Here is a 25,733-nt window from a genome sequence, read left to right on the forward strand (position 1 = left end):
ATGTATATTACAACTGTTGCTGCCTTTCTAATATATATTAAAATATTGCCGGCTTTCTGATATATATTTAGGTGCTGCTAGCTTTTTGATATATATATTTCACTGGCAATACAAGGCATAGAATTTGAACAAATGGGGCTGAGCTCCCTCCAACACACCCCTGTTTGATCATTAAACACATATAGAAGTTTTGTCATTCCTCAACCAATAAATTTAACTCTTTGCTAAATTAAAGATTGGATCAGACTCATGTGCTGTATAAACGACTACAAACAGTAGCATTTATAGCAAACAGACTGTTCTTCAACAACAGAAATGTTTCATATTATAGAAATAATATATTCAATTTAAAGAAATGCTTCACCAAAATTTTCAGCAGAATCCCTAACAAACTTTATTAGAAATAAACTTTAATACTTTATAAAGTGATAAAGGCGAAATAACTTCATATAAAGGAATAAAACGTTTAAGGTCAAATGCATCTTGGTCAAATCATTGCATATTTCAATAACTAAAAAGTAAAAAAGTCTGTCATTTTCTGCTGAGCAAGAAAATTTTGTGATCTTTCAGAATAAAAAATATCATGCTTGGATTAAATTGGGGAGGGGCATAAATCACTCACTACCATTAAATTGTTACAAATCTTGAACACAAATCTCTCCGGACAAAATATGCATGATGACTATGATTCGAAGTTTCGAACAAAGTCTTGTCCAAGTATTTGATAACACTGATGCCAGGATGACATTGCCGCTTGCCACCAAGCTTAAAGATCTTGAAAACGTGTTACAGAGTCGGAACATAAGCCGAGAAAACACGTTCACGTACGAAAAATACTTCTTACAATGGGTCACGATCAATTTGAAGCACGAACTAGTAAACCGCAAACGAAGCTCAAACCAATGAAATTAAATCAGGTCTGCCGCAAATCGTTAAAAAAACGCAAAGAGCTTGCTATTATTCCTAATATATTTGATACTACCATGGAATAAGCTTAAATTGCTTTCTTCTTTTGCATATAAACCCAATTTCCAATAGTATTATTATAGTTTCACTTTGCAAGTAGGAACCAAAATGGCGGCTCCGCGCTCGCCCCAGACCGTTTGTCCCAACTCTTATACTATAGAGGGCTCTGGTGCCGACCACCTTGTATATTGTGCATAGAAAGGTTATATGAAAGGTCACCCCAGTCGGAACCTTAGTGTTTTGTCCTCGTACATATCTTGCTGAGCGTATTAACCGCAATTATTCCAGCCAGTTGATAAGGATTTTTAATTTTTTCGAACCGTTAAAATTACCTGAAGTCATGATTTCTTACGTATAAATATTTTCAAATTCATTACTCAGAAGTCAGAAATGAAGTTATATCATTTTAGTCGTGGGAAACAAGCGATTGACTGTCAGGAAAAATGACGGATGTGAGAACACGTTGCCCCCCTGACTGATCCTTGTATTATTTGTTCTGTGATTACGTGTGTGACATGATTATATGAATATCTATGTTATGAAACTTGAAATGCTTTTATTCAAACGCAACTTTGTTCCACGAGGCACTATGTATGCCGCTTTTCCAGTCTACATATTTTCCTCGTTCTGTTGCCCGGAATTTGTTCCAGGACATCGAGATGATACTTGCTGCTATCAGGAATGTTTGATAAACATAGTAACAAGTCACATTCAAAGCAGGAATTTGCGTGTTTTTAGTGAAGAAAATAATCGAAGAAAAACTTAATACTGTCTACGCACTCCTTCTTGAGCAAAAAGTTGAGGAAGTACTGGACTTCTTTACAGATGACTGCATTTTCATCCCCCAAGGTGCTTCAGAGGTAAAAGGCAAAAAAGGTGAACGAAGAATTTTCTTTTGCACTGTCGATTTCATTCATAACAACAAAAAGTTTGCCGAAATAATTTCTAAACTACAATCTTTCATCTTGCTATGGTACAGAGTTATTAGAGCACTTCAAAACAGAGTTGGCTTTGCTAAAGTTAGTGATTAGAGTGGATGTTCAAATTAAAGAGGTGTTCGATGGAGGGAACATTGTGACTCTGCGATATACGGGAAAGGCGATTGCACAAGATGACTCTGTTCTTGTTCAGTTTCGGTAAGATAAAAGAATTTTAGAATGGGGGCCACATGTGTTGATAAATGCATATTTGCACAAATACATTATATTCGATCAATGAAGTAACAATTTTTGTAAAAAGGAGGCAGCCTGTACTTATTTCGAATATCGAGTAAACGTCCAATAAAATCGTGAAGTTATCGTCAAAAATCGAAAAGTTTACACCAATTTTCAAGCCAAAATAAACAAAACATTTCTTTAGATTAAACCAGCCCAAAATCCATCAATTCGATCAATTTGTAAGCACTTTGTTCGCAAAACGAGCAAACATAGCATGTTGAAGAGGTAGTGTATGGTGTTGTATGGCGAAATTTCCAGGGAAGCCAAAAATATGGAGATAAATATTAAGATGTGAGTCAATTTTTCAAGCAGAACTGAATAAGTTTCTTCAATCTTAAGTAGAATTGATTTCAGCATTTAATAATTTTATTGCTATTTAGCTCTAATCAGGTCAACAATCTGACAATGATTATCCATGATGTAATGTTTGCAACGTAATCATGATTACCCATGATGCATTGTTGAAAAGGTCTAGAAACAATAGTGTGACTTGACTTAAAATTGTTAGCATTGCTTAAAATTTGAGAAACGCAACATGAATTTAGCAATCACAACTAAACCAAATTTAAAATGATAAATTGCAGGACGATGATGGTTTGGAAGAAGATCAACGGCAACTTCTTGATACACAATGTCATTGTTAATATGCCAAAATAAACACTCTTTTTTTGTGGGATTAAAATAACTGATCAAAGTCATTGCTGAATTTTTAGTTACATATGAGCCATAAATACGAAAAAAATTGTATTGTAAGAAAAAAAATCATTACATTTAACGAAATGTTTTAATCTTGGGATCATAATATGTAAAATGAAGCATAATATGTAGCATAAGTTTCAAGGTCGGATGCGCTTCCTAAACACACCAACCCCTTTTAGTCGCCTTTTACGACACGCAGAGGTTACGTTGGGTCTATTCTAAGATGCCGGAACCCACACGGCAAAGTTAATGAGGGAAGAAAGGAATGAGGGAAGAAAGGAATGTGGGAAAAAAGGAATGAGGGAAGAAGGAATGAGGGGAGAAAGGAATGTGGGTGAAAAGGAATGAAGGAAGAAGGAATGAGGAAGGCGAGAAAATACAAGAATCGCCAAAAGGAAAGAATTGCTACTGTGTATTACATGGTATCAAAAAAGAATTGAGCATCTGTTTACTTATGGCAGTGCTGGAAGAAACAGTCATTTGGATTCTATCTCAGTGAAACAAAGAGATACAAAGAATTTAAAGGACTGCAAATTGAAATTGTGAGTCAATACAGACTGGTAGTGCTTGACATCTGGAAGAGCAAAAAGCAGAGGAGAAAGGTGAAAAAGATGGGAAGTTGAAGATATGGAAATTGAAAACATTGGAAATAGAATTTTTCCAATCAAAATTCACTATCAAAGAATAGAGGTATATAGCCTGCTACGACTGGTCAAAATTTGAGCTGAAAATTGGTTGAATAAAGACAGTTTATATGCTTTAAGCTTGAATTCTCTCAACTATTTTAGCAAACGTTATTTACAAAATAAATTTCGCAGCTTGCGTGCCGAGCCTGGCAGCATACGTTAAATGCACAATCGATCCTTTCAGCTGATGCATTCATCCATAATGAAAACTCACCAATGACAAAGAACCCCATCTACTAGATATCTGACTCTGCCAAAATTAAATAGTTACGAGTGAGGTAAGCCGCCATCTTGAAAGGTGGCAAGATGGCCGATATTTACGACTAAAATCTAATTTTCCTAGTTTATATAGAGCTGCAGCGCTGACAGTTTAGGTTTGATTTTTAAATTGGTTATATGATATAACCAATTTAAAAATCAAACCTAAACTGTCAGCGCTGCACTTATATGATAGGTTTTTAAGCTTTCTTTTAACTCATTTTTCATTTTGTGTTTTCTTTTTTGCAGTGAGCAATCGAAAATATTTCGATAGCACAATGGTGTCGATTACTTTGGGTAGGAGCCTGGTATCGAGTGGTGTCAAATACTCAATAATCGATAGTCGCATTTATGGTATTTACATAAGGTGATACTGTTTGAAAGCTTTCTTTGAAAATTTGAGCTATTTTAATTTCAGCGCTTTAAATTGTTTTGCGTCATGGCTTCAGGCTGCACGGAAGGTAATATATCATAAATTTTAGGCCGAAATTACCCAAGATTAGACTATTTTCAGCCGGAGACACGAGTCTGATGTGGGAGGCAAATTCACCACGACAAATTGCGTGATTTTCGCATGGATAAAAACAATAAAAACGATTATGTTCGACTACAGCTATATGTAAAATATTCTTATAAGTAAAACCATGTTAGTGATTAAACGTACTTACGAAAACCGAGGGAGTCTCAAGGTTAGCACTATTTTCCACCCAGCAAACCGCCCTTTACTTTGAAATATAATATTTTACACAATCGGGAATAAAACCTTGATTGTAAGTCTCAAGGTTAGCACTATTTTCCACCCAGCAAACCGCCCTTTACTTTGAAATATAATATTTTACACAATCGGGAATAAATTAAAGATGGCGGCTAATGGGAAAGAACCAAAAGCTAAAAGGAAACCATGCATGCACTGGTGCTAGGTCGTTTTGAGATGGCGAGTAATTTTATATTTTTATAATACAGTTTTTAATATCAAAATATGAAAATATTTACAGATAAATGTTGCAGTATAAACTTTCATGCACCCACCTTAAGTTATAAACTTATAATAGAGTCAAATACACTATTTGCTGTTTTATCTGTGACTTAATATCACTGGACTCTCTGACGAAGTAAACATCGCAAAACTTATAAATTTTATGAGCTGTATGCAGGTGATGAGTTCAAAAAGGAAGCATAGTTGTAACCATTAACTTATCAAGTTAAATTTGTTTTTGTTAGTGTATATTTGTCAATATTTCATGGGAGCAATGAAGACCACCATAATTAATAAAGATAAGTGGTGTACCTTTTTAATTGGCTGGTAAATGTTGGAATATGCAATGAAAAGTCTATAATGTATTCACATATGTACACTAATCCATAGCAATATTTAAGCAAACTTAGAAAGAGATTTGTCAAAATAGATTTACAACTCTTTATGTTACACCATACAAAAATCTTTTATCAATTGTCATTATAATGATGAGACAGTAATTATGATGTTAAGGTTTAGGCATGCCATGCCAATAATAAACCATAAATATGTTATACAATATGTAAAACAATAAATGTACTATCTCAGATTTCACATTAACATTAATGACCTATATTTTTATTATGAATTTTTTCTTGTTTCATAACATTTGAAATTTAATATTTTTATATTAATAGTAGTATTAGCTCAATTCTAGTATTGAGCACTTTTTCAAGTAATTTTTAAGTTGATTTTGGTATTTATATTTGTTTACATCAATACAATAATGTAATTGCAGTATATTTGCTAAACTGTGTTTCACTTTTTAACCTCATCATCTGGTAAATCAAAAGACACTTATTCAAAAAATACATTCATTATCATTAACTACTACAGCCGAACAGCATGAAACACTTCACAGAATAAAAAATTTTTAGTATACATATTTTAAAAAGTTCTAATTTCCTAAATTTGTGCATATACGTAGCTCTATCTAATTAGATATTGAGCAATCTATTTTTGTGAGTAATTTTAAATCAATATTATGATTTTTCTTGTGCTTGCTTATATTACATAATATATAACTATAATATAAGTGAATTAATATACATATACATATACATATACATATACATATACATAGGAAGTTTATACTTGATGATTTTCCCGATAAAACAGTGCTCGATGCCCGAGAGCAGAGCGTAAATATGTGTAGTGATGTTGAGAAAAATCACAAAACTACAGATTCATCCCGACAAGCCTGTTTCGTGATTGCTCACTCTTAGTGAGAATCTTAGTAGTTTTGCTCACTCTTAGTAGTTTTGTGATTTTTCTCAACACCACTACACATATACATATACATATACATATACATATACGTTTGAAAATTTGTAATCCAGGCATTGAATACATAAAAGATAAACGTTTCTCCGGATTTTTAAATGATTTTTATTGAGCTTTCGACTCGTTGCTTCGAGCCTTCATCAGAATGAGGATAAAAATCATCATTCTGATGAAGGCTCGAAGCAACGAGTCGAAAGCTCAATAAAAGTCATTTAAAAATCCGGAGAAACGTTTATCTTTTATATATACATATACATATACATATACAGATTCATCCCGACAAGCCTGTTTCGTGATTGCTCACTCTTGAGCAATCACGAAACAGGCTTGTCGGGATGAATCTGTAGTTCTGTGATTTTTCTCTACACCACTACACATATTTACGCTCTGCTCTCGGGCATCGAGCACTGTTTTATACGGAAAATCATAAATTATAAACTTCCTATACATATACATATACATATACATGCCAATGCAGAAATTGTTCTGCAACATACAAAAGATGGAGTTCATCATGAGATAATTTAGAATAATATACAGTACTATGTTGCATATTTTTAAAAGAATTTCAAGACACTTACTCACAAATTTTATGCAAATTAGGTGATTGTTTTAAAGTGTGTCTATCATTTCAGCGACAAGTTTCACTATAATCAAAAACTCCGTACTCGTATGGTAAAAGGATTACTTTACGTCTGGTTCGTTTGTACGATTTTTATTATCTCACCAACCATGAAGTAACCCATATTAAAGTCAAAAGTCCCTCACTATATTATGTCCATTAGTATTGATAAATAAATGGTCTATTAAAGTTACCTATTTTCCCAAAGTTTTTGGTGTTTTTCCATATTGAGAAGGAGGACATTGTTTTCATTTCCCAGTCTCGTATAACATTTACAATGCCATCCTCATGTAATACATATCCGAACGTGTTTGATATTTGGACATGAAATCCCTTCGCCGTTTGCGTCGCCATTTCGTCAATTAATATTTTAAAATATATGAACCAACGATGAAATTTAATTTTGTGAAGCTCACTTAAATATCATTGCAATATATTTATAAAAACTAATCGCAAATTTATATTTTTTCATCATTAAACGGTTTGAACCAAACACAACTTAATAAATAGTAATAGTGATTACCTGGCATACGGTATTTGTTCCCTGACAGATAATATTTGTCCATATTTGAAGAAATCGCTAATTAACAAGACAACTATTCTCAATTCAAACTCAAAACTGGATTTTATGTTTCTTGAAGATTTAAAGGACATGTTAGAAGAAAAAATTAAAGCAGTTCTTTCATTTCTCATGAAAGGAAATGTCGAGGAGGCATTAAAATATTACTCTGATGACTGCGTGTATTGTGCGCCAGGTCAAGCGGAGGCGAAAGGAAAGAAAGGTTTGCGGAGCATTTTTGTTTTAGTAATCACATCTACTTATAAATTTCACAGGGTTTCACTTCTCATCTTTAGTGAAATACGTGTAAAATTCGTTCCATAAACTTCTAGAGAACAATCAGTCCAGCTAAATTTTTGGGCTTTTTCTATCTTGTTTACACACTAAAAACTCGATCCCAAGTCACGGAACGTAGAACACCATTCTAATATTTTTATTAGATGTGCGCTCGTGCAGGTCCTGCTATGATGCTGTTGGTGTTTGTCTTGGTGTTAGCTAACTTCGAAATACATTTTGGATTTCTATAGAAATTAACTACCCTCAAATTCATAGCAGGACTATCTTCCCTAGTTTCCCAATGATAAAACTAAAAAAGTTTCCTGGATGCGCCACATTTCAATGAAACGATCAATCACATCCTCCTGTAATCTTATTATTTAGGATTACTTGAGCATTTAAAAGCAGAGTCCGATTCCCTACAACAAGTAAAACGTGTATCCGTTAGCGTTGAGCAGTTATATGACCAGGGAGACGTGGCGGTTACGAGATTTAATGTGGAAGGTTATGGACTAGACGACTCCTTGCTTCCAACATCTCGGTAAGCTTTTAATCTTTCTTTTTTATAGAAAAGATAATTCGGCTATTAACTTACGACGAAGTCTTAAAACAAAGGTTTTTTTGACTCTTTTAACTTACGCCTTCGAAAGTGACAAGTTAAAACAAAGGTTTTTTTGACTCCTTTAACTTACGCCTTCAAAAGTGACAAGTTAAAACAAAGGTTTTTTTGACTCCTTTAACTTACGCCTTCGAAAGTGACAAGTTAAAACAAAGGTTTTGACTCCTTTAACTTACGCCTTCGAAAGTGACAAGTTAAAACAAAGGTTTTGACTCCTTTAACTTACGCCTTCAAAGTGACAAGTTAAAACAAAGGTTTTGACTCCTTTAACTTACGCCTTCAAAGTGATAAGTTAAAACAAAGGTTTTTTTGACTCCTTTAACTTACGCCTTCGAAAGTGACAAGTTAAAACAAAGGTTTTTTTGACTCCTTTAACTTACGCCTTCGAAAGTGACAAGTTAAAACAAAGGTTTTGACTCCTTTAACTTACGCCTTCGAAAGTGACAAGTTAAAACAAAGGTTTTTTTGACTCCTTTAACTTACGCCTTCGAAAGTGACAAGTTAAAACAAAGGTTTTTTTGACTCCTTTAACTTACGCCTTCGAAAGTGACAAGTTTGACAGCACGAAGTAATAACTTTCGGTTGCACAGTTAACGGGAGCTTAAAAATGGTTGTAACTTAACATACAAAAATTCACTTCTTTCATCATCTTAACTTAATAAATTTCTTGCAGAGCGATCTTTGTGTGGAAAAAGATTGACGGGGACTACTTTGTTGATAATGGAGTTTCCAACAGACTGAAATAGAACAGTTGGTAATTGTAAAACAAATGTTTGTCAAAGCGATTGCAAGCCACACTCCACGTGATTAAAAAATGAGCCGATATCTAAATATTGCTGTTAAATTTCAACATGAAATTAATCTTTGAAATGATTATCTTTCTTACAAACTTACTTCGCCTTCATATTTCAACAAGAAATGACAGTCATCCGATACTTTCTTTTCTTATCTTCTTTAAATAATAAGTATATGTAATATCTCCATGGTTTTTCCTAGCCAATCTCCTTCGTTTATTCTAACCTTCCTCAGTAATCGTATTATATGACACCATTATATAGTATATGGTATTATATGGTATTATATGATGGGTTCAAACCATTTACTTTAATCGTGTTATATGATACCCACTGCCGTAGACGGCAATAACAGGCCAAACCATTTCAATTAAGCAAACCAGAAGAGAATGCGAAGAATATTACAATCAAAGAATAGAGGTGTAGTCTACTAATAGTCATGATTAGAGCTGATAATTGATTAAATAAAAACAATTCAATGTAATATTTTATACGCCCAAAGCTTCCTTTCTCATTAAAATTATGATTTGACAAACTTGATTAGCAAAACAAGTTTGCCTGTAGTGTTTGTTTGCATACATTACAATGCAGTAAATGCACAATATTTAAGTAATTCAATTCAGAGATGCATTCTCTATAATGAAAACTACAGTGTAGGAACTTTTTGCCAACAGTTAACTACACATTCATTGCTTTTGCCTTTTAATGTGTAAAATCATCGAAATAAACGATGACACCTTTACACATTTTATTTACCACTTCTGCAGAAAGTTAAAACTTCGAGAGCCAGTATAGATATTTTCATTTTTAGTTCTAAATCCATTTTAATGACAGAAAACACATTCTTGACTCGCAGCTTCTTGCAAGTCATTTGGAATTTACCAAATAATAAAATTCGAGTGCATAGGACCTGCATTATGGCTGAGGTGAAACAAAGCAAAAATTTGAATCAAGATTGGCATGCAACATGGATATCATTAAGGCGAAATTCAAATTGTTAGAATAAGCTTTTAAACGTTGATTGACTGAAGGAAAATCTTTCTCGAAGTTTTTATTTTCATCAGAAGAGCAGGCATTAAGATAGTATAGATGGCATCGTTTGCTTTAATAAATTTATGTACTACGATTTTTATAGAAGGCAATCAACACATCTTTGTCTGAATGGGAGTATTTTTTGAGAATGGTTTTGTGCTCTAGCAGAACTGTGTACATTTTACTTAATGTATGCAAAGTAGCGTCAACGCAAAGAACAGAGAATAAAGAAATAATAAAACAGACTATTCTAATCAAACATGTAAGTGAAAAATGCTTTATGTGTCAAGTGCGGTATAAATTAAAAAATACATAATTTCGTTGCAGCACGATTGAAATTAGGTTAACTTGTTATGAAATATAATCTTGGTAGATTACATTTAGAAATGGGAAGCTAATAAATTTAGGTAACTCTTGAAAGTAAATGACAATCTTTACTTCACTGAAGAAAGCATTAGTATATCGAAATAGGTATATGTGCATTAATCTTTGTCTGCATGAGAGCGAATGTTGCTGCATGGGCGATATTTTAGGGTATGGTTGAGTTCTCTACAAGAACTGTGTACATTTTACTTCATATATGCAAAGTAGCTTCACAACACACAAAGCTATGAAATTTTTTTTTGCAAATAATGTTTGTCAGTTGATGAAAATACAAAAGTCCTTACTATTCTCATCACTTGTGACGTCTTATTCTTCAAGTTATGGAACTGAGAAGAGGGATGATGCTAGAAACAGCCAGTGAAAAAAATATTTTCTCATATTTCCTGTCTAGTATTATGAAGATGGTCTTCCTGATTTAATCTGTATGTTTTCTTCGTGACATACTTTTCTCTGTTTGTATGTATGAGAAAGTCTTGTATCTAAGCATTTTTCTATAATCTTGTCATAGTATGATCTGCCCTTACTCAAAGATGTAGGAAGGCCTTTGGGTTTAATCAAAAGGAATTCTTTGGCGAGAAAAACGACAAAGATATAGCGAAATAATAAAACAAATTAATATAGATTATTCTATAACCAAACACGTAAATTGAAAAATACTTTATGTACTGAAACACAAGTCATGATTTTCGGAAATGTAAATTAAACCCATTTCTAGTGGAGTTAAGGAGGGAGAGAGGGGAGGGGCACCATTTACTACTTGACTAAAGGGAGGCACCTTAAAATAAGCAATCACTGTAACTGCGTTTGTTATATAACAGTTGAATGACTACGAAAAACTTTAAACGGAGACAAGAACATTTTGTAATAAAGATGTTTCAAAATGAAAGACTACAACGGTTATGGTCTACAAAGCTCATTTTATCTAGAAAATCAGGCTACAAAATATGACAAATAATTGTAGGATCTTGTTTTCTCCAATGTTTAGTTCAACAATCATGACGTCGGCGGACAGAGGTTCTCTCGCACATTTGAAACAAGATTGTGAATCAAGTATGTGCCTTCGATCTTTTTTCCAAACGATGATTACTCTGAAAGAAATTTTATTCATTTAGTTTATTTGCCATCATCGAATTGGAAATGAAATGCTTAAATTTGGCTGCCCGTGGTGTGTTTTTGCATTTTAAAGATCCTAATCATCTACAAAAATATCTCTTTCACGAACGCAAAAGGTCCAAAGGTGAGCTTTTGCTCTCGGTTATAGGATGACAGGGAATTTTTTATGTTATGTCAAAATTCACTTTAAAATGTGTTCATTCATCATGACAATGAAAAATTGGATTTGCTGTTAAAAGTTCTCACCGGACAGTTGAAAGGACACTGCAATCTTCACCATGCGACGTCACGTGGTATCTAAGAGTAACAATGTCTCCCTTGTCATAAACGTTGTCAATAAAAACGTTCATCTTTTTAATAATTGACAAATCCTCGCCTTGGAAGTGCTCTAACAAATCTAAACGATAATGTGAAAATGCAAAATGAAACATCTTGCAGCATCTGCGAGTGTGCCGGCAAGTTTTCTAAAATGAAAAATGCCTCCCTTACCAGTTTTGCCAATTATTGCCGGTAAACCTTGATTAATTAATACACAGTCTTCAGTGTAGAATTTCAGCGCGTCTTCACCCTTTCCCGCGAGAACGAATTCGTAATTTTGGTCAAGTATGCTTTTAAGTGTTTCTTCCACTACACAAAACAAAAGAGTAGATGAGTATTTTGATTTTAGAAACACAAATGATTAATTTCATTATTATTCTAAAAAGATAAGTCGTTGATTCACACCAAACCTAAAGACAACTTCTATAACTAAATTTAATTTCTCTGTATAAAAATCTGTTGAAATTGATCTTGCTTCAAGTGAACAAAAATTTCGTGCAGTTTTATACTTTGTAACTTCTCCATGGAAATGTTTCAGCCCTATACCTGATGAAGATTCATCTTTCAACAATGATGCTGAATCAATAAACAAAGGATAAAACATCAACAAGAATGATGCCAGTAGCGGTGAATTCATTTCGAATTGTTCGTGTTAATTTTCCCAACGTTTTCTTCACTTACAAATCAGTGCTAGACTTCGTGATGGTATGTACCTTTTGGTGACATATCACTTTATTTATGTACTCTCTCACACCCTTCAACATCTTCTTTCCTCCCATTGGCTAAACCAACATTAAATTATGTATTAAATATTCATGTGGTTTGCATGAGGTCTGTGACGTGTCACTTATTTTCTAAGAGTCTTGTTTACGAGTCTTCTTTGAAGAGATGTTTGATCAAAAACGCGTATAGCGACATCATTAACAATGGACAGACGATTTCTAAAGACAAGTCTACCCAAGTTTGTTGAACAAAATTTTGGCCTTTTTCAAAAACATCTAATTTAGTACCGATACGATTTTGCTTATTTATTTACATAGATAGGAGGTGAGCACACAAATTCTTTTTCATCTTCTATCTCATCATTGAAGCAAACAATTTTGATTTTTCTGGAAAGATTTTACACAACCAAAGTAAAATTGCAAATACATATTTCTTTTTCAGTCTTTCGGGACACTATTTCACGACACTGCAAAATATATTATACTTCAAGATAATGACAATCTTTCGTTTACCCCTTAGTGAGTTCTATCAGAAGACAAAGTACAGTTTTTTCATTTCGTGCAAGGCTGGCTTTATGAGTGACAATTTGCACTCTTTGAAGTCACAGGACTCCTTCTTGTTTGTAAATAATCTCAAGTAAAAATGCAAGTTGATCCAGCAGAAACTTTCGATCGCTTGAAAACATCAGTTGGACCTTTTCCTTCTGAGATGGTTTATATTGTACTTTCTACTTAAAGGAGGAATACTGGTATGTGAAATTGGACTTTTCAGACAAATACATCGATATTCCTCTGTAAATTTGTTCATTTTAACTTGCAAAAAGAAATTTGTGTAAATAGATGAAAGAAACTGACGTCACTCCAACGGTATTTGAAGGGACCGTATTCTGGTATTAATATTTTCTGCTATGCCAGCAGGATTTTTTTGAAAAGCACATCATTTTCAAAAGAAATTCGCCAGACATAACAGAATATATGAAAACAATTCCGTAAAATTAACGTTGGATTGACGCCATTGCATTGAGCTAATAAAGTTTTTAGACAATGATAGTAAACATTTGTTGTTAACAAAACATTGATCTTGAACATTTACAAATTTCCTCATAACATGCAATGTGTTAACCTCTCACTTTCAGAAAACAAGATTTTTTCACTATATAAGAATACTACAAACGGATTTTGCTCTAGTAAATATAATGACTGCAGTTAGCAATTTCATTGTTCTAAATGGTCAAAAAATGGCACTTTTCACTTGACTAACTGCGATTATGGTAATAACATGTGTAATAAGATATCTGTGACACTAGAATTTTCTGTTGAGTGGCTCTTTCCTATGGTCCATATTTTATGTCTACACTTCGTTGACTGCATGCAAATAGCATTCAAGAGACAATGTAAAGTGCTTATCTTTATAGATGAGTGCATTTTAATAGTGGTAACATTGTGCAGACAACCACCACATGCAAAGCATTATTTTACTTGTGATGATAATATAATGCACAACGAATTTGTCTAAAATATAAACCAGTTGCCTGAAGAAAAGTAATTTTTGCAATGGAAGAGAGCACTGCTTATTAACATTATGTTTTTAAGTTTTTCGTTTCATTATTAGAGTATTTCATTTCATTTAACATAACACTACATTATGTATTTATTCATTTATACTTTTACAACTCTCGACACATAAAGCATTTTCACTCGCATGTTTAATGAGAGAGTATAATCTTTACTACCGTTTGTTTCGCTATTTTTCTATTTCTTTGTTCTTTGCGTGTTGTGAAGCTACGTTTTATACATTAAATGTTAAATGTACACAGTTCTGGTAGATCACTTAACCGATCTCTGGAAAAACAACGTAAGCAAACCAAATAAGTGAGTGCAAAATAAACGAGGCAAAATTGTAAATTAAAACACACAGTGTTTGCCACAACAATCTAGGATCTCTTAAGTTTTCAGGGTTATCAGAAGTCGTAGATTTAGCAACTGTGATAATCGTATAAATGTTTCCTGCTGTGAATATTGTTATCGCTGTTTGTGATAAGCGATGAACACAGCATTGACTCTGTAAACAAAAAGCATACGAATGACAGTACTTGATGTAACACAGCACTGCACCCTTAGTACTTTAAAGTGGTACTATGACGAAAATTTTCCCTCTCGTTTTTTTCATAGATTAATAGTGTATGTAAAGAAATGTCTTCTGGCGAAATTTTGGCGCAATGTATTTCATGCTGCTCGAGTTACGTAGCGATAAAACTTGAACTTTAAGAGCCGCCATTAAAATGCGCCATATTTGAATTGTCATGTAGGAAAGTGCTTGTGACGTCATAGTCTTAACTCGCGGCTGTTTACAATATAACACTATATAGAAATAGAGATTTAAAAGGTTGTATAACTCAATTTTTTTAACATGCCTTCAACACGATGTGTCGTTCAAGATTGTAGTAATAAGTCTGATAGAAGTACAGGCATTTCATTACATAAAAGCCCAAACGACGAATCTTTGAGAAGAATTTGGGTTAAATTTGTTCAGACGAAGCGCGCAAATTTTAATCCGATTTCGCACGAAATTCTATTTATAATTTGTTCGCATCACTCCTAGGAAGATTGTTTTGAGCGTTTATTCCATTTGGGTGGTATGATTAGACGGCACAAACCTGGTGCCGTACCTACTATTTGGAAGAAATCACAAACACCAACTACGTCAAGAGAGCGACGTTAGCACAAGTTTCAACTCTTATACACTTACATATATTGCAGATGATAAATTTACACAATTTGTGAGAAGCAATAATACATCCAGGCAAACTTCCATTATATAATATACATTTATACTAAGGTTTTAAAGGAAATACAAAATAAAGTGTCTGTATTCAGCATGAGCAAAGAAGAATTAAACCTAGCTGGCTTTGAACATAACGAAGCTGCTATTTGAAGAACAAATTCGTTCAGGCAAACTTCGTTAAAGCCAGGGTGATCCAAAATGCATTTCTTTTCATCGATTTCGTTATGATACATTTTACCACGGCATTGCTCTATTTCCATGCAGCATCGGCACTCTTGGGGGTTGACAACAAGATCCAACGAACAATGGCCACATTCACACCTTTAATATTGGCCAAATTGTATGTTTCCATAAAGTTATCATAGCTAACGGCAGACGATTCAGATCAAAGTAACACACTAAGAATGACATCTTACCATGAAGTAACATCAACACGGGCATCAAAACGATCTTGCAGCATGTCTTCAACCCGCCGTTCTTCTGCAACTGCAGCTTCGTACTCAGCAATTTCATCGGGCGAAGCAAGCGGTTCAATATTATCGGCAGATGGCAAAATTTCCGAATTAGATTCGTCCGAATTTGCCGTCATAAATTGCGATGAAGAAATCGATGCGTTTGTCTCGATCGAAGACTCAGAAAGCGAGCTAGATCTCGATGAATTTGACATTTTTTTGCTCTATTTATGTATTACTTTGTATACTTTCCCATGTGCGCTTCTTGCCGTGTTAAGACTATGACGTCACAGACCTTTGCTGATTGCAAATAATAATATAACGAGGAATGTTCATAACTCCCTCGTTATATTATTATTTTTGCTTACATTTTACGAAAGCAATAATTGATACGTGTTTAAACTATTGAATGCTAAAATCGATGCTTTTTTAACGTTAAGTTTTCGTCATAGAACCACTTTAATAAACACAAATTTACATCAACACGTTAACACAGAACTTCAAAACTGTCTTCTTTAAATTCGTTTTGTAAATCTTTAACAAGTGGTAGTCTGGTAGGAGCCATATTCGAGTACGATACAAATTTTCAACAAAAGCTTATTTTCAACAAATGTTTATGTCTAATAAGTTTGTCTTACACTTTCAGAATATAAGATTTTTCTATCTCCTTTACTATTAGGACTATGCTTTGGTAAAGAAAATGGAAGCAATTAGCAATTTCAGCCATCTTAGTTGTGAAAATGACGCTTTTCACTTGACTAACTGCCATGATGGTAATCACATGTGTAATAAGAGATCCGTGACACAAAAATTTTCAATGGAACGGCTGTTTGTTATGGTCCTTATTTTGTGTCTACTTTGTGTCTAGCATTCAAAAGATAATGTAGGGAGCGTATCTTTATAGATGAGTACATTTTGACAACAAAATTTAAGACAATTTTTATTATCATCATAAGTAAAATATGGCTTTAGTCTTCACATGTGGTGTTTGTCTACTAATAAATCCATTCATCTATAAAGAACGCACCCCACATCGTCTCTTGAATGCTGTTAGCCTGCAGTCAACGGAGTGTAGGCATAAAACAAGGACCACAGCAAAGAGCCGCTACATTGAATGATTTTTGTGTCACGGATATCTTATTACACATGTGATTACCATAATGGCAGTGCGTCAAGTGAAAAGTGCTATTTGTTGACCATTTGTAAACGATGAAATTTCCAACTGCAGCTATTATCTTTGCGAAAGCGAAATCCGTGACAAAATAGTGACAAAATCTTGTGTTCTATAAGTTTCATGTTATGAGAAAATTTGTAAATGTTCAAGATCAATGTTTTTTTGTTGACAATAAATGTTTACCATCATTGTCTAAAAATTTAATTAGCTCAAAGAAATGGCGTCAATCCAATGTTTATTTTAGAGAAATATATTCATATCTTCTGTTATGTCTGGCTAATTTCTTTTGAAAATGACGTGACTTTTAAAAATCTGGCTGGCATAGCAAAATATATTAATACCAGAATACGGTCCTTTCAAATACCTTTGGATTGACGTTAGTGGTTTTAAAGTAAGTTCTTTTATTTATTTACACAAATTGCTTTAACTTTTTTTTTTGCAAGTTAAAATGAACAAATTCACAAAGGAAATATCGATGTATTTGTCTGAAAAGTCAATTTCACATCCCAGTTCTCAATTTCTCCTTTAAGTAGAAAGTACACTACAAACCATCTCATAAGAAAAAGGTCCAACTGATGTTTTCAAGCGATTCAAAGTTTCTGCTGGATCAACTTGCATTTTTACTTGAGATTATTTACAAACGAGAAGGAGTCGTGTGAGTTCAAAGAATGAAAATTGTCACTCATAAAGCCAGCCTTGCACGAAACGCAGAACTGTTATTTGTAGTCATGTGAACTGACTCAAGACTAACAAGGAATAAAATAAAGCTGGACATTATTTTTGCAGTAGAATATATTTTGCAGTGTAGTGAGAAAAAGCCAAAATTTCAGGAGAAAAGCCAAAATTTTTTTCAACAAACTAGGGTAGACGTCTTTAGAAATCGTCTGTCCATTGTTAATGATGTCGCTATACGCGTTTTTGATCAAACATCTCTTCAAAGAAGACTCGTAAATACGACTCTTTGAAAATGAGTGACACGTCACAGACCTCAGGCAAACTAAATAAATATTGAATGTAGAAATTAATTTTGCTTAGCCAATGGGAAGAAAGAGGTTGATGGGTGTGAGAGTACATAAATGAAGTGATATGTTACCAAAAGGTTCAACCATCGCGAAGTCTAGCACTGATTTGTAAGTGAAGAAAACGTTGGGAAAATTAACAAGAGCAATTTAAGATGAATTCACTGCTTCTGTTATCGTTCTTGTTGATATTTTATCCTTTGTCTGTTGATTCAGCATCTTCGTCGAAAGACGAACCTTCATCAGGTATAGGGCTGAAACATTTCCATGGAGAAGTTACAAAGTATAAAACTACACAAAATTTTTGTTCACTTTAAGCATGAATCAATTTTAACAGATTTTTTATACGGAGAAAATAAATTTAGTTATAGAAATTGTCTTTAGGTTTCGTGTGAATCAATGACTTATCTTTTTAGAATAATAATGACCATAATCATTTGTGTTTCTACAATCAAAATACTCATCTACTCCTTTGTTTTGTCTAGTGGAAAAAACACTCAAAGGCATACTTGACAAAATTTACGAACTCGATGTCGAGGTGGGAAAGGGTGAAGAAATTGTGAAATTCTATACAGAAGACTGTGTATTGATTAATCAAGGTGTTCCGGCAATAAATGGCAAAGCAGGTAAGTGAGGCATTTTTCATTTTGAAAACTTGCCTGTACACTCGTAGATGTTGCAAAAGTTTTATTTTGTATTTTCACGATATCGTTTAGAGTTGTTACATCTCTACAAAACCGTTTTTAATAAACCAACAATTGTTAAAAAGATTAACGTTTATATGGACGACGTTTATGACATGGGAGACATTGTTACTCTTAGATACCACGCGACCAACCATTTAGCAGATTGCAGTGTCTTTACGACTACCCGGTGAGAACTTTTAACAGCAAATCTAATTTTTCATTGTTATGATGAATGAACACTTTTAAAGTGAATTTTGACATAACATAGAAAATTTGGCTGTCATCTTATAACAAAGAGCAAAAGCTCACCTTTTGACCTTTGGCGTTCGTGAAAGAGATATTTTTGGAGATGATTAGGATCTTTAAAATGCAAAAACACACCACGGGCAGCCAAATTTAAGCATTTCATTTCCAATTCGATAATGGTAAATAAACTAAATGAATAAATTTCTTGCAGTCTAATCATCGTTTGGAAAAAGATCAAGGGCAAATACTTGATTCACAATCAAGTTTCAAATGAGCGAGAGAACCTCTGTCCTAAATGATTGTTAAGCTCAGCATTGGAGGAAACAAGACACTACATTTATTTGTCTTATTACTAAATTTCTAGATAAAATGAGCTTTGTAGACTTTCAATTTGAATTCCATTTTGAAACATCTTTATTACAAAATGTTCTTGTCTCTATTTAAATTTTACTATAGAATATCTTCATAAGTTATTTATATATAAGAAACACATTATTAGTGAACACTGCAGCCCCTCAGTCAATTGGCAATTGGTGTTTCCCATCTTCTCTAGTAAAAATAAGCTGAATGATCGTTTTTATTAAGTTTCATTCAACATAAACTAAATTTGTTTTGATTTTTTTAAGTCCACGTGTACATGTTTCGGTATAGAAATGCCATCATTAGTGCCATTAAAGATTGATATTTCTTTTACGTTTTACATAAATTTGCTTCCCATAACTAAATGCAAACCATCAAGATCATATTTTATAACACTTAAAAAATAAAACGACAGTACGTTTCAGTTCATTTATAGTTATACTTCTACAACTCTCGACACAAAGAATTATTCATTTGCATGTTTAATTAGAGAATAATCTATGCAACTTTGTTTCGTCATTTCTCTATTTCTCTGTTCTTTGCGTGTTGTGAAGCTGCGTTTTATACATTAAATATGAAATGTACACAGTTCTGTTAGAACAAGCACCATACATTGTTTTTTTTACAACAATCTAAGATCCCTTAAGTTTTCAGGTTCATCAGAAGTCATAGATGAACTATTCTGATAACCTTATAAATGTTTCCTGCTGTGAATATTTTTAACGTTGTTTGTGATAAGCAATGAACACAGCATTGACTCTTTAAATAAAAAGCATACGAATGTTATTGCTGTTTCATATGAATGAATTAAACACAAGACTGCACCCTTAGTCCTTTAACAAACATAAATTTGCATTAACACATTAATACAGAATTTCAAATTGTCTTCTTTAAATTTTTCTGGCAAAGCGAAATTTGCATCGGAAATAGTGATTTTAGTGACTTTAGGAATGTTTTACCTCAGCACACTTTTTATCGCAACTGGTAGTCTGCTGCGTATCAGATGCGTATAATAGCGCATCTTATAGTTGAGTGCAGTTTCTTTTTGAGGTAACATTGTGCATACAACCACCACATGCAAAGCATTAATTTACTTATGATGATAATAAAATGCACAACGAATTTTTCTAAAATATAACAACAGTAGCTTGAAGAAAAGTAATTTTTCCATTGGAAGAGAGCACTGCCTATTAACAATGTTTTTAGGTTTTTCGTTTGATAATTAGAGTATTTTATCTGGGGAAACTACCAGACTAACACACTTCAATCAGCTCACAACATTGGCGTCAACCAAGCGTTCATTTATATTATTATACCAGCCAGATTTCTTTATTGCTTAGAAACAGCAGAATATGGTCCGAAGAAATCAACATAGTCCCTTTAATCAACGTTGGACTGACGTTACTGGTTTTAATGCAATTCCTTTCATTTACATGTTTGTAGATGTAGATCGTCCAGGTTAGTATAGTCCTGAGAAGTACTGTTTTTGTTGTTGTCGACTGACGTTTCGACAACCTTAGCGGTAGACCGGTAGTCTCAACCAGAGACTCTGAAGATGACTACCGCTAAGGTTGTCGAAACGTCAGTCAACAACAATCAGGACTATCTAAGACGATCCATCTAAACTTTACTCCGTTCAAACGATTTACTTCCTTTCATTTATTTACACAAATTGCTTTAAATTTTCCTTTTGCAAGTGAAAATGAACAAATTCACAAAGGAAATATTGATGAATTTATATAGAAATGTTCATGTCAAATTGATCTTTTCAAGCGATCGAAAGGTTATACTGGATCAACTTGGATTTTTACTTAAGATTATTTACAAACGAAAAAGCGTTGTGTGACTTCAAAAGTGCAAATTGTCACTGAAAAGCCAGTCTTGCACGAAATGCAAAACTGTATAATTTTCTTCACGATAAAATTTTCTTTGTTTGTATGTAGGAGAGTCTTGTATCTAAGCATATTTCTATAATTTTGCCATAGTATGATCTGCCATTACTCAAACATGTAGGAATGCCTTTGGGTTTAACTAAAAAGAATTCTTTGGCGAGAAAAACGACAAAGAAATGGCAAAATAATAAAACAAATTAATAAAGAATATTCTCTAACCAAACATGCAAATTGAAAAATGCTTTATGTACTGAAAGACAAGTCATGATTTACAGAAATATAAATTAACCTAATTTTAGTGGAGTTAAGGAGGGGAGAAACACCATTTGCTACTTGACTAAAAGATCGCACCTTAAAATAAGCTATCACTGATACTACGTTTGGTAAGTAACAGATGAATGACTACGTAAAACTTCAAACGGAGACAAGAACATTTTGTAATAAAGATGTTTCAAAATGAAAGTCTACAACGGTTATGGTCTTCAAAGCTCATTTTATCTAGAAATTTAGTAATAAGACAAATAAATGTAGTGTCTTGTTTCCTCCAATGCTGAGTTTAACAATCATTTAGGACACATGTTCTCTCGCTCATTTGAAACTTGATTGTGAATCAAGTATTTGCCCTTGATCTTTTTCCAAACGATGATTAGTCTGCAAGAAATTTATTCATTTAGTTTATTTGCCATCATCGAATTAGAAATGAAATGCTTAAATTTGGCTGCCCATTGTGTGTTTTAGCATTTTAAAGATCCTAATCATCTCCAAAATATCTCTTTCACGAACGCAAAGGTCAAAAGGTGAGCTTTTGCTCTCGGTTATAAGATGACAGCCAAATTTTTATGTTATGTCAAAATTCACTTTAAAATGTGTTCATTCATCATAACAATGAAAAATTGGATTTGCTGTTAAAAGTTCTCACCAGTAGTGTAAGGACACTGCAATCTGCTAAATGGTTGGTCGCGTGGTATCTAAGAGTAACAATGTCTCCCATGTCATATACGTCGTCCATAAAAACGTTAACCTTTTTAATAATTGTTGTTCTATTAAAAACGGTTTTGTAGAGATGTAACAACTCTAAACGATATCGTGAAAATACAAAATAAAACTTTTGCAACGTCTGCAAGTGTGCAGGCAAGTTTTTAAAATGAAAAATGCCTCACTTACCTGCTTTGCCATTTATTGCCGGAACACCTTAATTAATCAATACACAGTTCTCTGTATAGAATTTCACAATTTCTTCACCCTTTCCCACCTCGATACCAAGTGTGTAAATTTTGTCAAGTATGCCTTTGAGTGTTTTTCCACTAGACAAAACAAAGGAGTAGATAAGTATTTTGATTTTAGAAACACAAATGATTAATTCATTATTATTCCTAAAAGATAAGTCATTGATACACGCGAAACACAAATGACAACTTCTATAACTACATTTAATTTCTTTCGATGTTGCTGAATCACAAACCAAAGGATAAAATATCAACAAGAACGATAACAGTAGCGATGTATTCATCTTAAATTGTTCGTGCTAATTTTCCCAACGTTTTCCTCGCAAACTGATCAATGCTAGACCTCGTGATGGTGTGTTGGTTGCAATCAGTGAGCTTTAACGATAATCAAAAAGTATAAGTGTACTTAAATTTTCTCTTTATAGATATAAGGAACAGAATATCAAATCATCCGATTCATACAAGTCCTACAGCAAACAAATCCCAAAGTTCCTGCACAATAGACCAAAGTATGTTGTTTCTCATATTATTCAACGGATGGAATCTGACATTCCAAGTAAAACATCAAGATGGAAACGACAAAACATTTCACTGTCACAAGCTCATCATCCACATATCAAGTTTTTTTGGGATCAAACGACCAAATGCCTTCCTGCCAATGTCTTGATTACAGGAGTAGGAAGATGCATTGTAAACACATCTGTGCTGTTGTTCAACAACCAAATGTTGGGTGGGAATCAATTGGAGAAGTTTTCCAATCATCCCTATTTACTTTAGATCCCCATATAATTCAACCAAAGCCAATATAAGCCCAACTCAGACTGATATCATACACAAGACACTGCCAGGAAACTTTAATGTCCTGATTATGAAAAGCTCATTCTTCTGACTGTTTTCTTACCACAACAGATTATTGCAACTCAATCCAAAATGTTAGAAATAAGTGTGTTCAAAAGTCAAACAAATTCAGGATGAGCTTTACATTTTGGATGATGAAAGTTTTGGACAAAACCCTGGAGATGTTACAAGAGGTAATACAATACACAAGAAAAATCGTTCTGAGGAAAATGGAATTTCATTGAAAAACAAGTCCTTATCTCCAACAAAGAAACAAATTTCAAAGTGTAGGTCACAATCTGCTTTGCAAAACGAAAATGCAAGAGGTGTCCAGGTAAACGAGTGGGAAGAGCAGCTGATTTAAGAAGTGAAAAGATTGAAGTATTTGAAGAAGCTTGAAAAAGAAGAAGCATGAGAAACAAATTACAAGTAATTGAAGAGCAAGTTGCAAAAGATGAAAATGAACAACAATGAGAAAATTGAAAATTCTGAGTGTTGGGATATTCAAGGAATAAAGTTGTCATATGCTCAGAAAGCGTGCTTAAATCTAAATGGATGGCTTTCAGATGACCATATTGATGCAGCACAGAAATTAATAGGTGATCTTGGTACCGAGGGAGGTCTGAACACAGTCTAGTCACATACAGTAAGAAACTCATAAATATTCCTGAAAATATCACCCAAGCAATTCAATGTCATAATATTGGTAACCACTGGGTGGTTTCTACATCCATAACTGGTGAAATAGTAGTCTTTGAATCTATGAGTACCAACCTGAATTCATCATTAAAAAGGCAACTCCAGAATGTTTACAAAAACCTTCAAAAACAGGATGGTTCTTTAAACGTCAAAGTGATTCTCCAACAACATCAAAAAGGATCATCAGATTGTGGTCTTTTTGCTGTGGCAAATGCTGTTGCTTTGGCTAATGGTGTGAACCCTTGTTCTGTTACCTGGCTGCAGGAGAAGATGAGTGCATCTGGTCAAATGCTTTGAAGAACAAAAATCAAGATGTTGAACATTTACAAATTCCATCATAATGCAATATGTTAACCTCTCACTTTCAGAAAACTTCATTTTTACTATCTAACAAATACTTCAAACGGATTTTGCTCTAGTAAATATAATGTACTGCAGTTAGCAATTTCATTGTTCTAAATGTCAAAAATGGCACTTTTACTTGACTAACTGCGATTATGGTAATACATGTGTAATAAGATATCTGTGACACTAGAATTTTCTGTTAGTGGCTCTTTCCTATGGTCCATATTTATGTCTACACTTCGTTGACTGCATGCAAATAGCATTCAAGAGACAATGTAAAATGCTTATCTTTATAGATGAGTGCATTTTAATAGTGGTAACATTGTGCAGACAACCACCACATGCAAAGCATTATTTTACTTGTGATGATAATATAATGCACAACGATTTGTCTAAAATATAAACCAGTTGCCTGAAGAAAAGTAATTTTGCAATGCACTGCTTATTAACATTATGTTTTAAGTTTTCGTTTCATTATTAGAGTATTTCATTTCATTTAACATAACACTACATTATGTATTTATTCATTTATACTTTTACAACTCTCGACACATAAAGCATTTTCACTCGCATGTTTAATGAGAGTATAATCTTTACTACCGTTTGTTTCGCTATTTTCTATTTCTTTGTTCTTTGCGTGTTGTGAAGCTACGTTTTATACATTAAATGTTAAATGTACACAGTTCTGGTAGATCACTTAACCGATCTCTGGAAAAACAACGTAAGCAAACCAAATAAGTGAGTGCAAAATAAACGAGGCAAAATTGTAAATTAAAACACACAGTGTTTGTTACAGCAATCTAGGATCTTGTAAGTTTTCAGGTTTATCAGAAGTCGTAGATTTAGAAACTGTGATAATCGTATAAATGTTTCCTGCTGTGAATATTGTTATCGCTGTTTGTGATAAGCGATGAACACAGCATTGACTCTGTAAACAAAAAGCATACGAATGACAGTACTTGATGTAACACAGCACTGCACCCTTAGTACTTTAAAGTGGTACTATGACGAAAATTTTCCCTCTCGTTTTTTTCATAGATTAATAGTGTATGTAAAGAAATGTCTTCTGGCGAAATTTTGGCGCAATGTATTTCATGCTGCTCGAGTTACGTAGCGATAAAACTTGAACTTTAAGAGCCGCCATTAAAATGCGCCATATTTGAATTGTCATGTAGGAAAGTGCTTGTGACGTCATAGTCTTAACTCGCGGCTGTTTACAATATAACACTATATAGAAATAGAGATTTAAAAGGTTGTATAACTCAATTTTTTTAACATGCCTTCAACACGATGTGTCGTTCAAGATTGTAGTAATAAGTCTGATAGAAGTACAGGCATTTCATTACATAAAAGCCCAAACGACGAATCTTTGAGAAGAATTTGGGTTAAATTTGTTCAGACGAAGCGCGCAAATTTTAATCCGATTTCGCACGAAATTCTATTTATAA

The 25,733-nt window shown here is 33.4% G+C and overlaps 4 protein-coding genes and 1 long non-coding RNA gene across 6 annotated transcripts; 2 read left to right on the forward strand and 3 right to left on the reverse strand.

The window, feature by feature from the left end:
* The first annotated feature begins 1,815 nt into the window (after positions 1–1,815).
* On the forward strand, positions 1,816–19,351 carry LOC124437200. Of its 2 annotated transcripts, XM_046987209.1 has the most exons (4): positions 18,065–18,240; positions 18,480–18,620; positions 18,711–18,867; positions 19,138–19,351. In XM_046987209.1, exons 1-4 carry the CDS (start codon positions 18,150–18,152, stop codon positions 19,223–19,225), a joined length of 477 nt encoding a protein of 158 aa, XP_046843165.1. In that variant the 5' UTR covers positions 18,065–18,149; the 3' UTR covers positions 19,226–19,351. The 2 variants fall into 2 exon arrangements, 1 of the variants encoding a protein (XP_046843165.1); XR_006945598.1 differs by lacking the exons at positions 18,065–18,240; positions 18,480–18,620 and adding an exon at positions 1,816–1,842.
* LOC124437209 lies at positions 4,158–9,032 on the forward strand. Its single transcript, XM_046987219.1, has 4 exons — positions 4,158–4,287; positions 7,389–7,529; positions 7,967–8,123; positions 8,875–9,032. Exons 1-4 carry the CDS (start codon positions 4,266–4,268, stop codon positions 8,945–8,947), a joined length of 393 nt encoding a protein of 130 aa, XP_046843175.1. The 5' UTR covers positions 4,158–4,265; the 3' UTR covers positions 8,948–9,032.
* On the reverse strand, positions 11,249–12,605 carry LOC124437195. The gene is made up of 4 exons (XM_046987203.1): positions 12,389–12,605; positions 12,014–12,151; positions 11,771–11,921; positions 11,249–11,499 (listed from the first exon to the last, which is right to left on the reverse strand). The coding sequence occupies exons 1-4, from the start codon at positions 12,477–12,479 to the stop codon at positions 11,334–11,336; spliced, it is 546 nt and encodes a 181-aa protein (XP_046843159.1). The 5' UTR covers positions 12,480–12,605; the 3' UTR covers positions 11,249–11,333.
* LOC124437196 lies at positions 15,265–16,065 on the reverse strand. Its single transcript, XM_046987204.1, has 2 exons — positions 15,766–16,065; positions 15,265–15,670 (listed from the first exon to the last, which is right to left on the reverse strand). The coding sequence occupies exons 1-2, from the start codon at positions 16,014–16,016 to the stop codon at positions 15,394–15,396; spliced, it is 528 nt and encodes a 175-aa protein (XP_046843160.1). The 5' UTR covers positions 16,017–16,065; the 3' UTR covers positions 15,265–15,393.
* A 2,753-nt stretch (positions 19,352–22,104) lies between the features above and the next one.
* LOC124437215 lies at positions 22,105–22,786 on the reverse strand. The gene is made up of 3 exons (XR_006945603.1): positions 22,607–22,786; positions 22,343–22,482; positions 22,105–22,252 (listed from the first exon to the last, which is right to left on the reverse strand). It is a non-coding gene; the product is annotated as an uncharacterized LOC124437215 (long non-coding RNA).
* Between the last annotated feature and the right edge of the window lie 2,947 nt (positions 22,787–25,733).

This window comes from Xenia sp. Carnegie-2017, unplaced genomic scaffold, assembly GCF_021976095.1.
Source record: "Xenia sp. Carnegie-2017 unplaced genomic scaffold, XeniaSp_v1 HiC_scaffold_16, whole genome shotgun sequence".
Classification (NCBI taxonomy): domain Eukaryota; kingdom Metazoa; phylum Cnidaria; class Anthozoa; order Malacalcyonacea; family Xeniidae; genus Xenia; species Xenia sp. Carnegie-2017.

What these genes read in the sequence shown, in the direction of transcription:
- LOC124437209 (XM_046987219.1), top strand. Translation starts at nt 4,266, where the DNA reads ATGGCTTCAGGCTGCACGGAAG. An exon ending in GGCTTCAGGCTGCACGGAAG is followed by an intron (nt 4,288 to 7,388) that starts GTAATATATCAT and finishes TGTTTCTTGAAG; the next exon opens with ATTTAAAGGACATGTTAGAA. An exon ending in TCCTTGCTTCCAACATCTCG is followed by an intron (nt 8,124 to 8,874) that starts GTAAGCTTTTAA and finishes AATTTCTTGCAG; the next exon opens with AGCGATCTTTGTGTGGAAAA.
- LOC124437196 (XM_046987204.1), bottom strand. Translation starts at nt 16,016, where the DNA reads ATGTCAAATTCATCGAGATCTAGCTCGCTTTCTGAGTCTTCGATCGAG. An exon ending in CGTGTTGATGTTACTTCATG is followed by an intron (nt 15,671 to 15,765) that starts GTAAGATGTCAT and finishes CCAATATTAAAG; the next exon opens with GTGTGAATGTGGCCATTGTT.
- LOC124437200 (XM_046987209.1), top strand. Translation starts at nt 18,150, where the DNA reads ATGAATTCACTGCTTCTGTTATCGTTCTTGTTGATATTTTATCCTTTG. An exon ending in GAAAGACGAACCTTCATCAG is followed by an intron (nt 18,241 to 18,479) that starts GTATAGGGCTGA and finishes TGTTTTGTCTAG; the next exon opens with TGGAAAAAACACTCAAAGGC. An exon ending in GGCAATAAATGGCAAAGCAG is followed by an intron (nt 18,621 to 18,710) that starts GTAAGTGAGGCA and finishes GATATCGTTTAG; the next exon opens with AGTTGTTACATCTCTACAAA.
- LOC124437195 (XM_046987203.1), bottom strand. Translation starts at nt 12,479, where the DNA reads ATGAATTCACCGCTACTGGCATCATTCTTGTTGATGTTTTATCCTTTG. An exon ending in GAAAGATGAATCTTCATCAG is followed by an intron (nt 12,152 to 12,388) that starts GTATAGGGCTGA and finishes TGTTTTGTGTAG; the next exon opens with TGGAAGAAACACTTAAAAGC. An exon ending in GGCAATAATTGGCAAAACTG is followed by an intron (nt 11,922 to 12,013) that starts GTAAGGGAGGCA and finishes ATTATCGTTTAG; the next exon opens with ATTTGTTAGAGCACTTCCAA.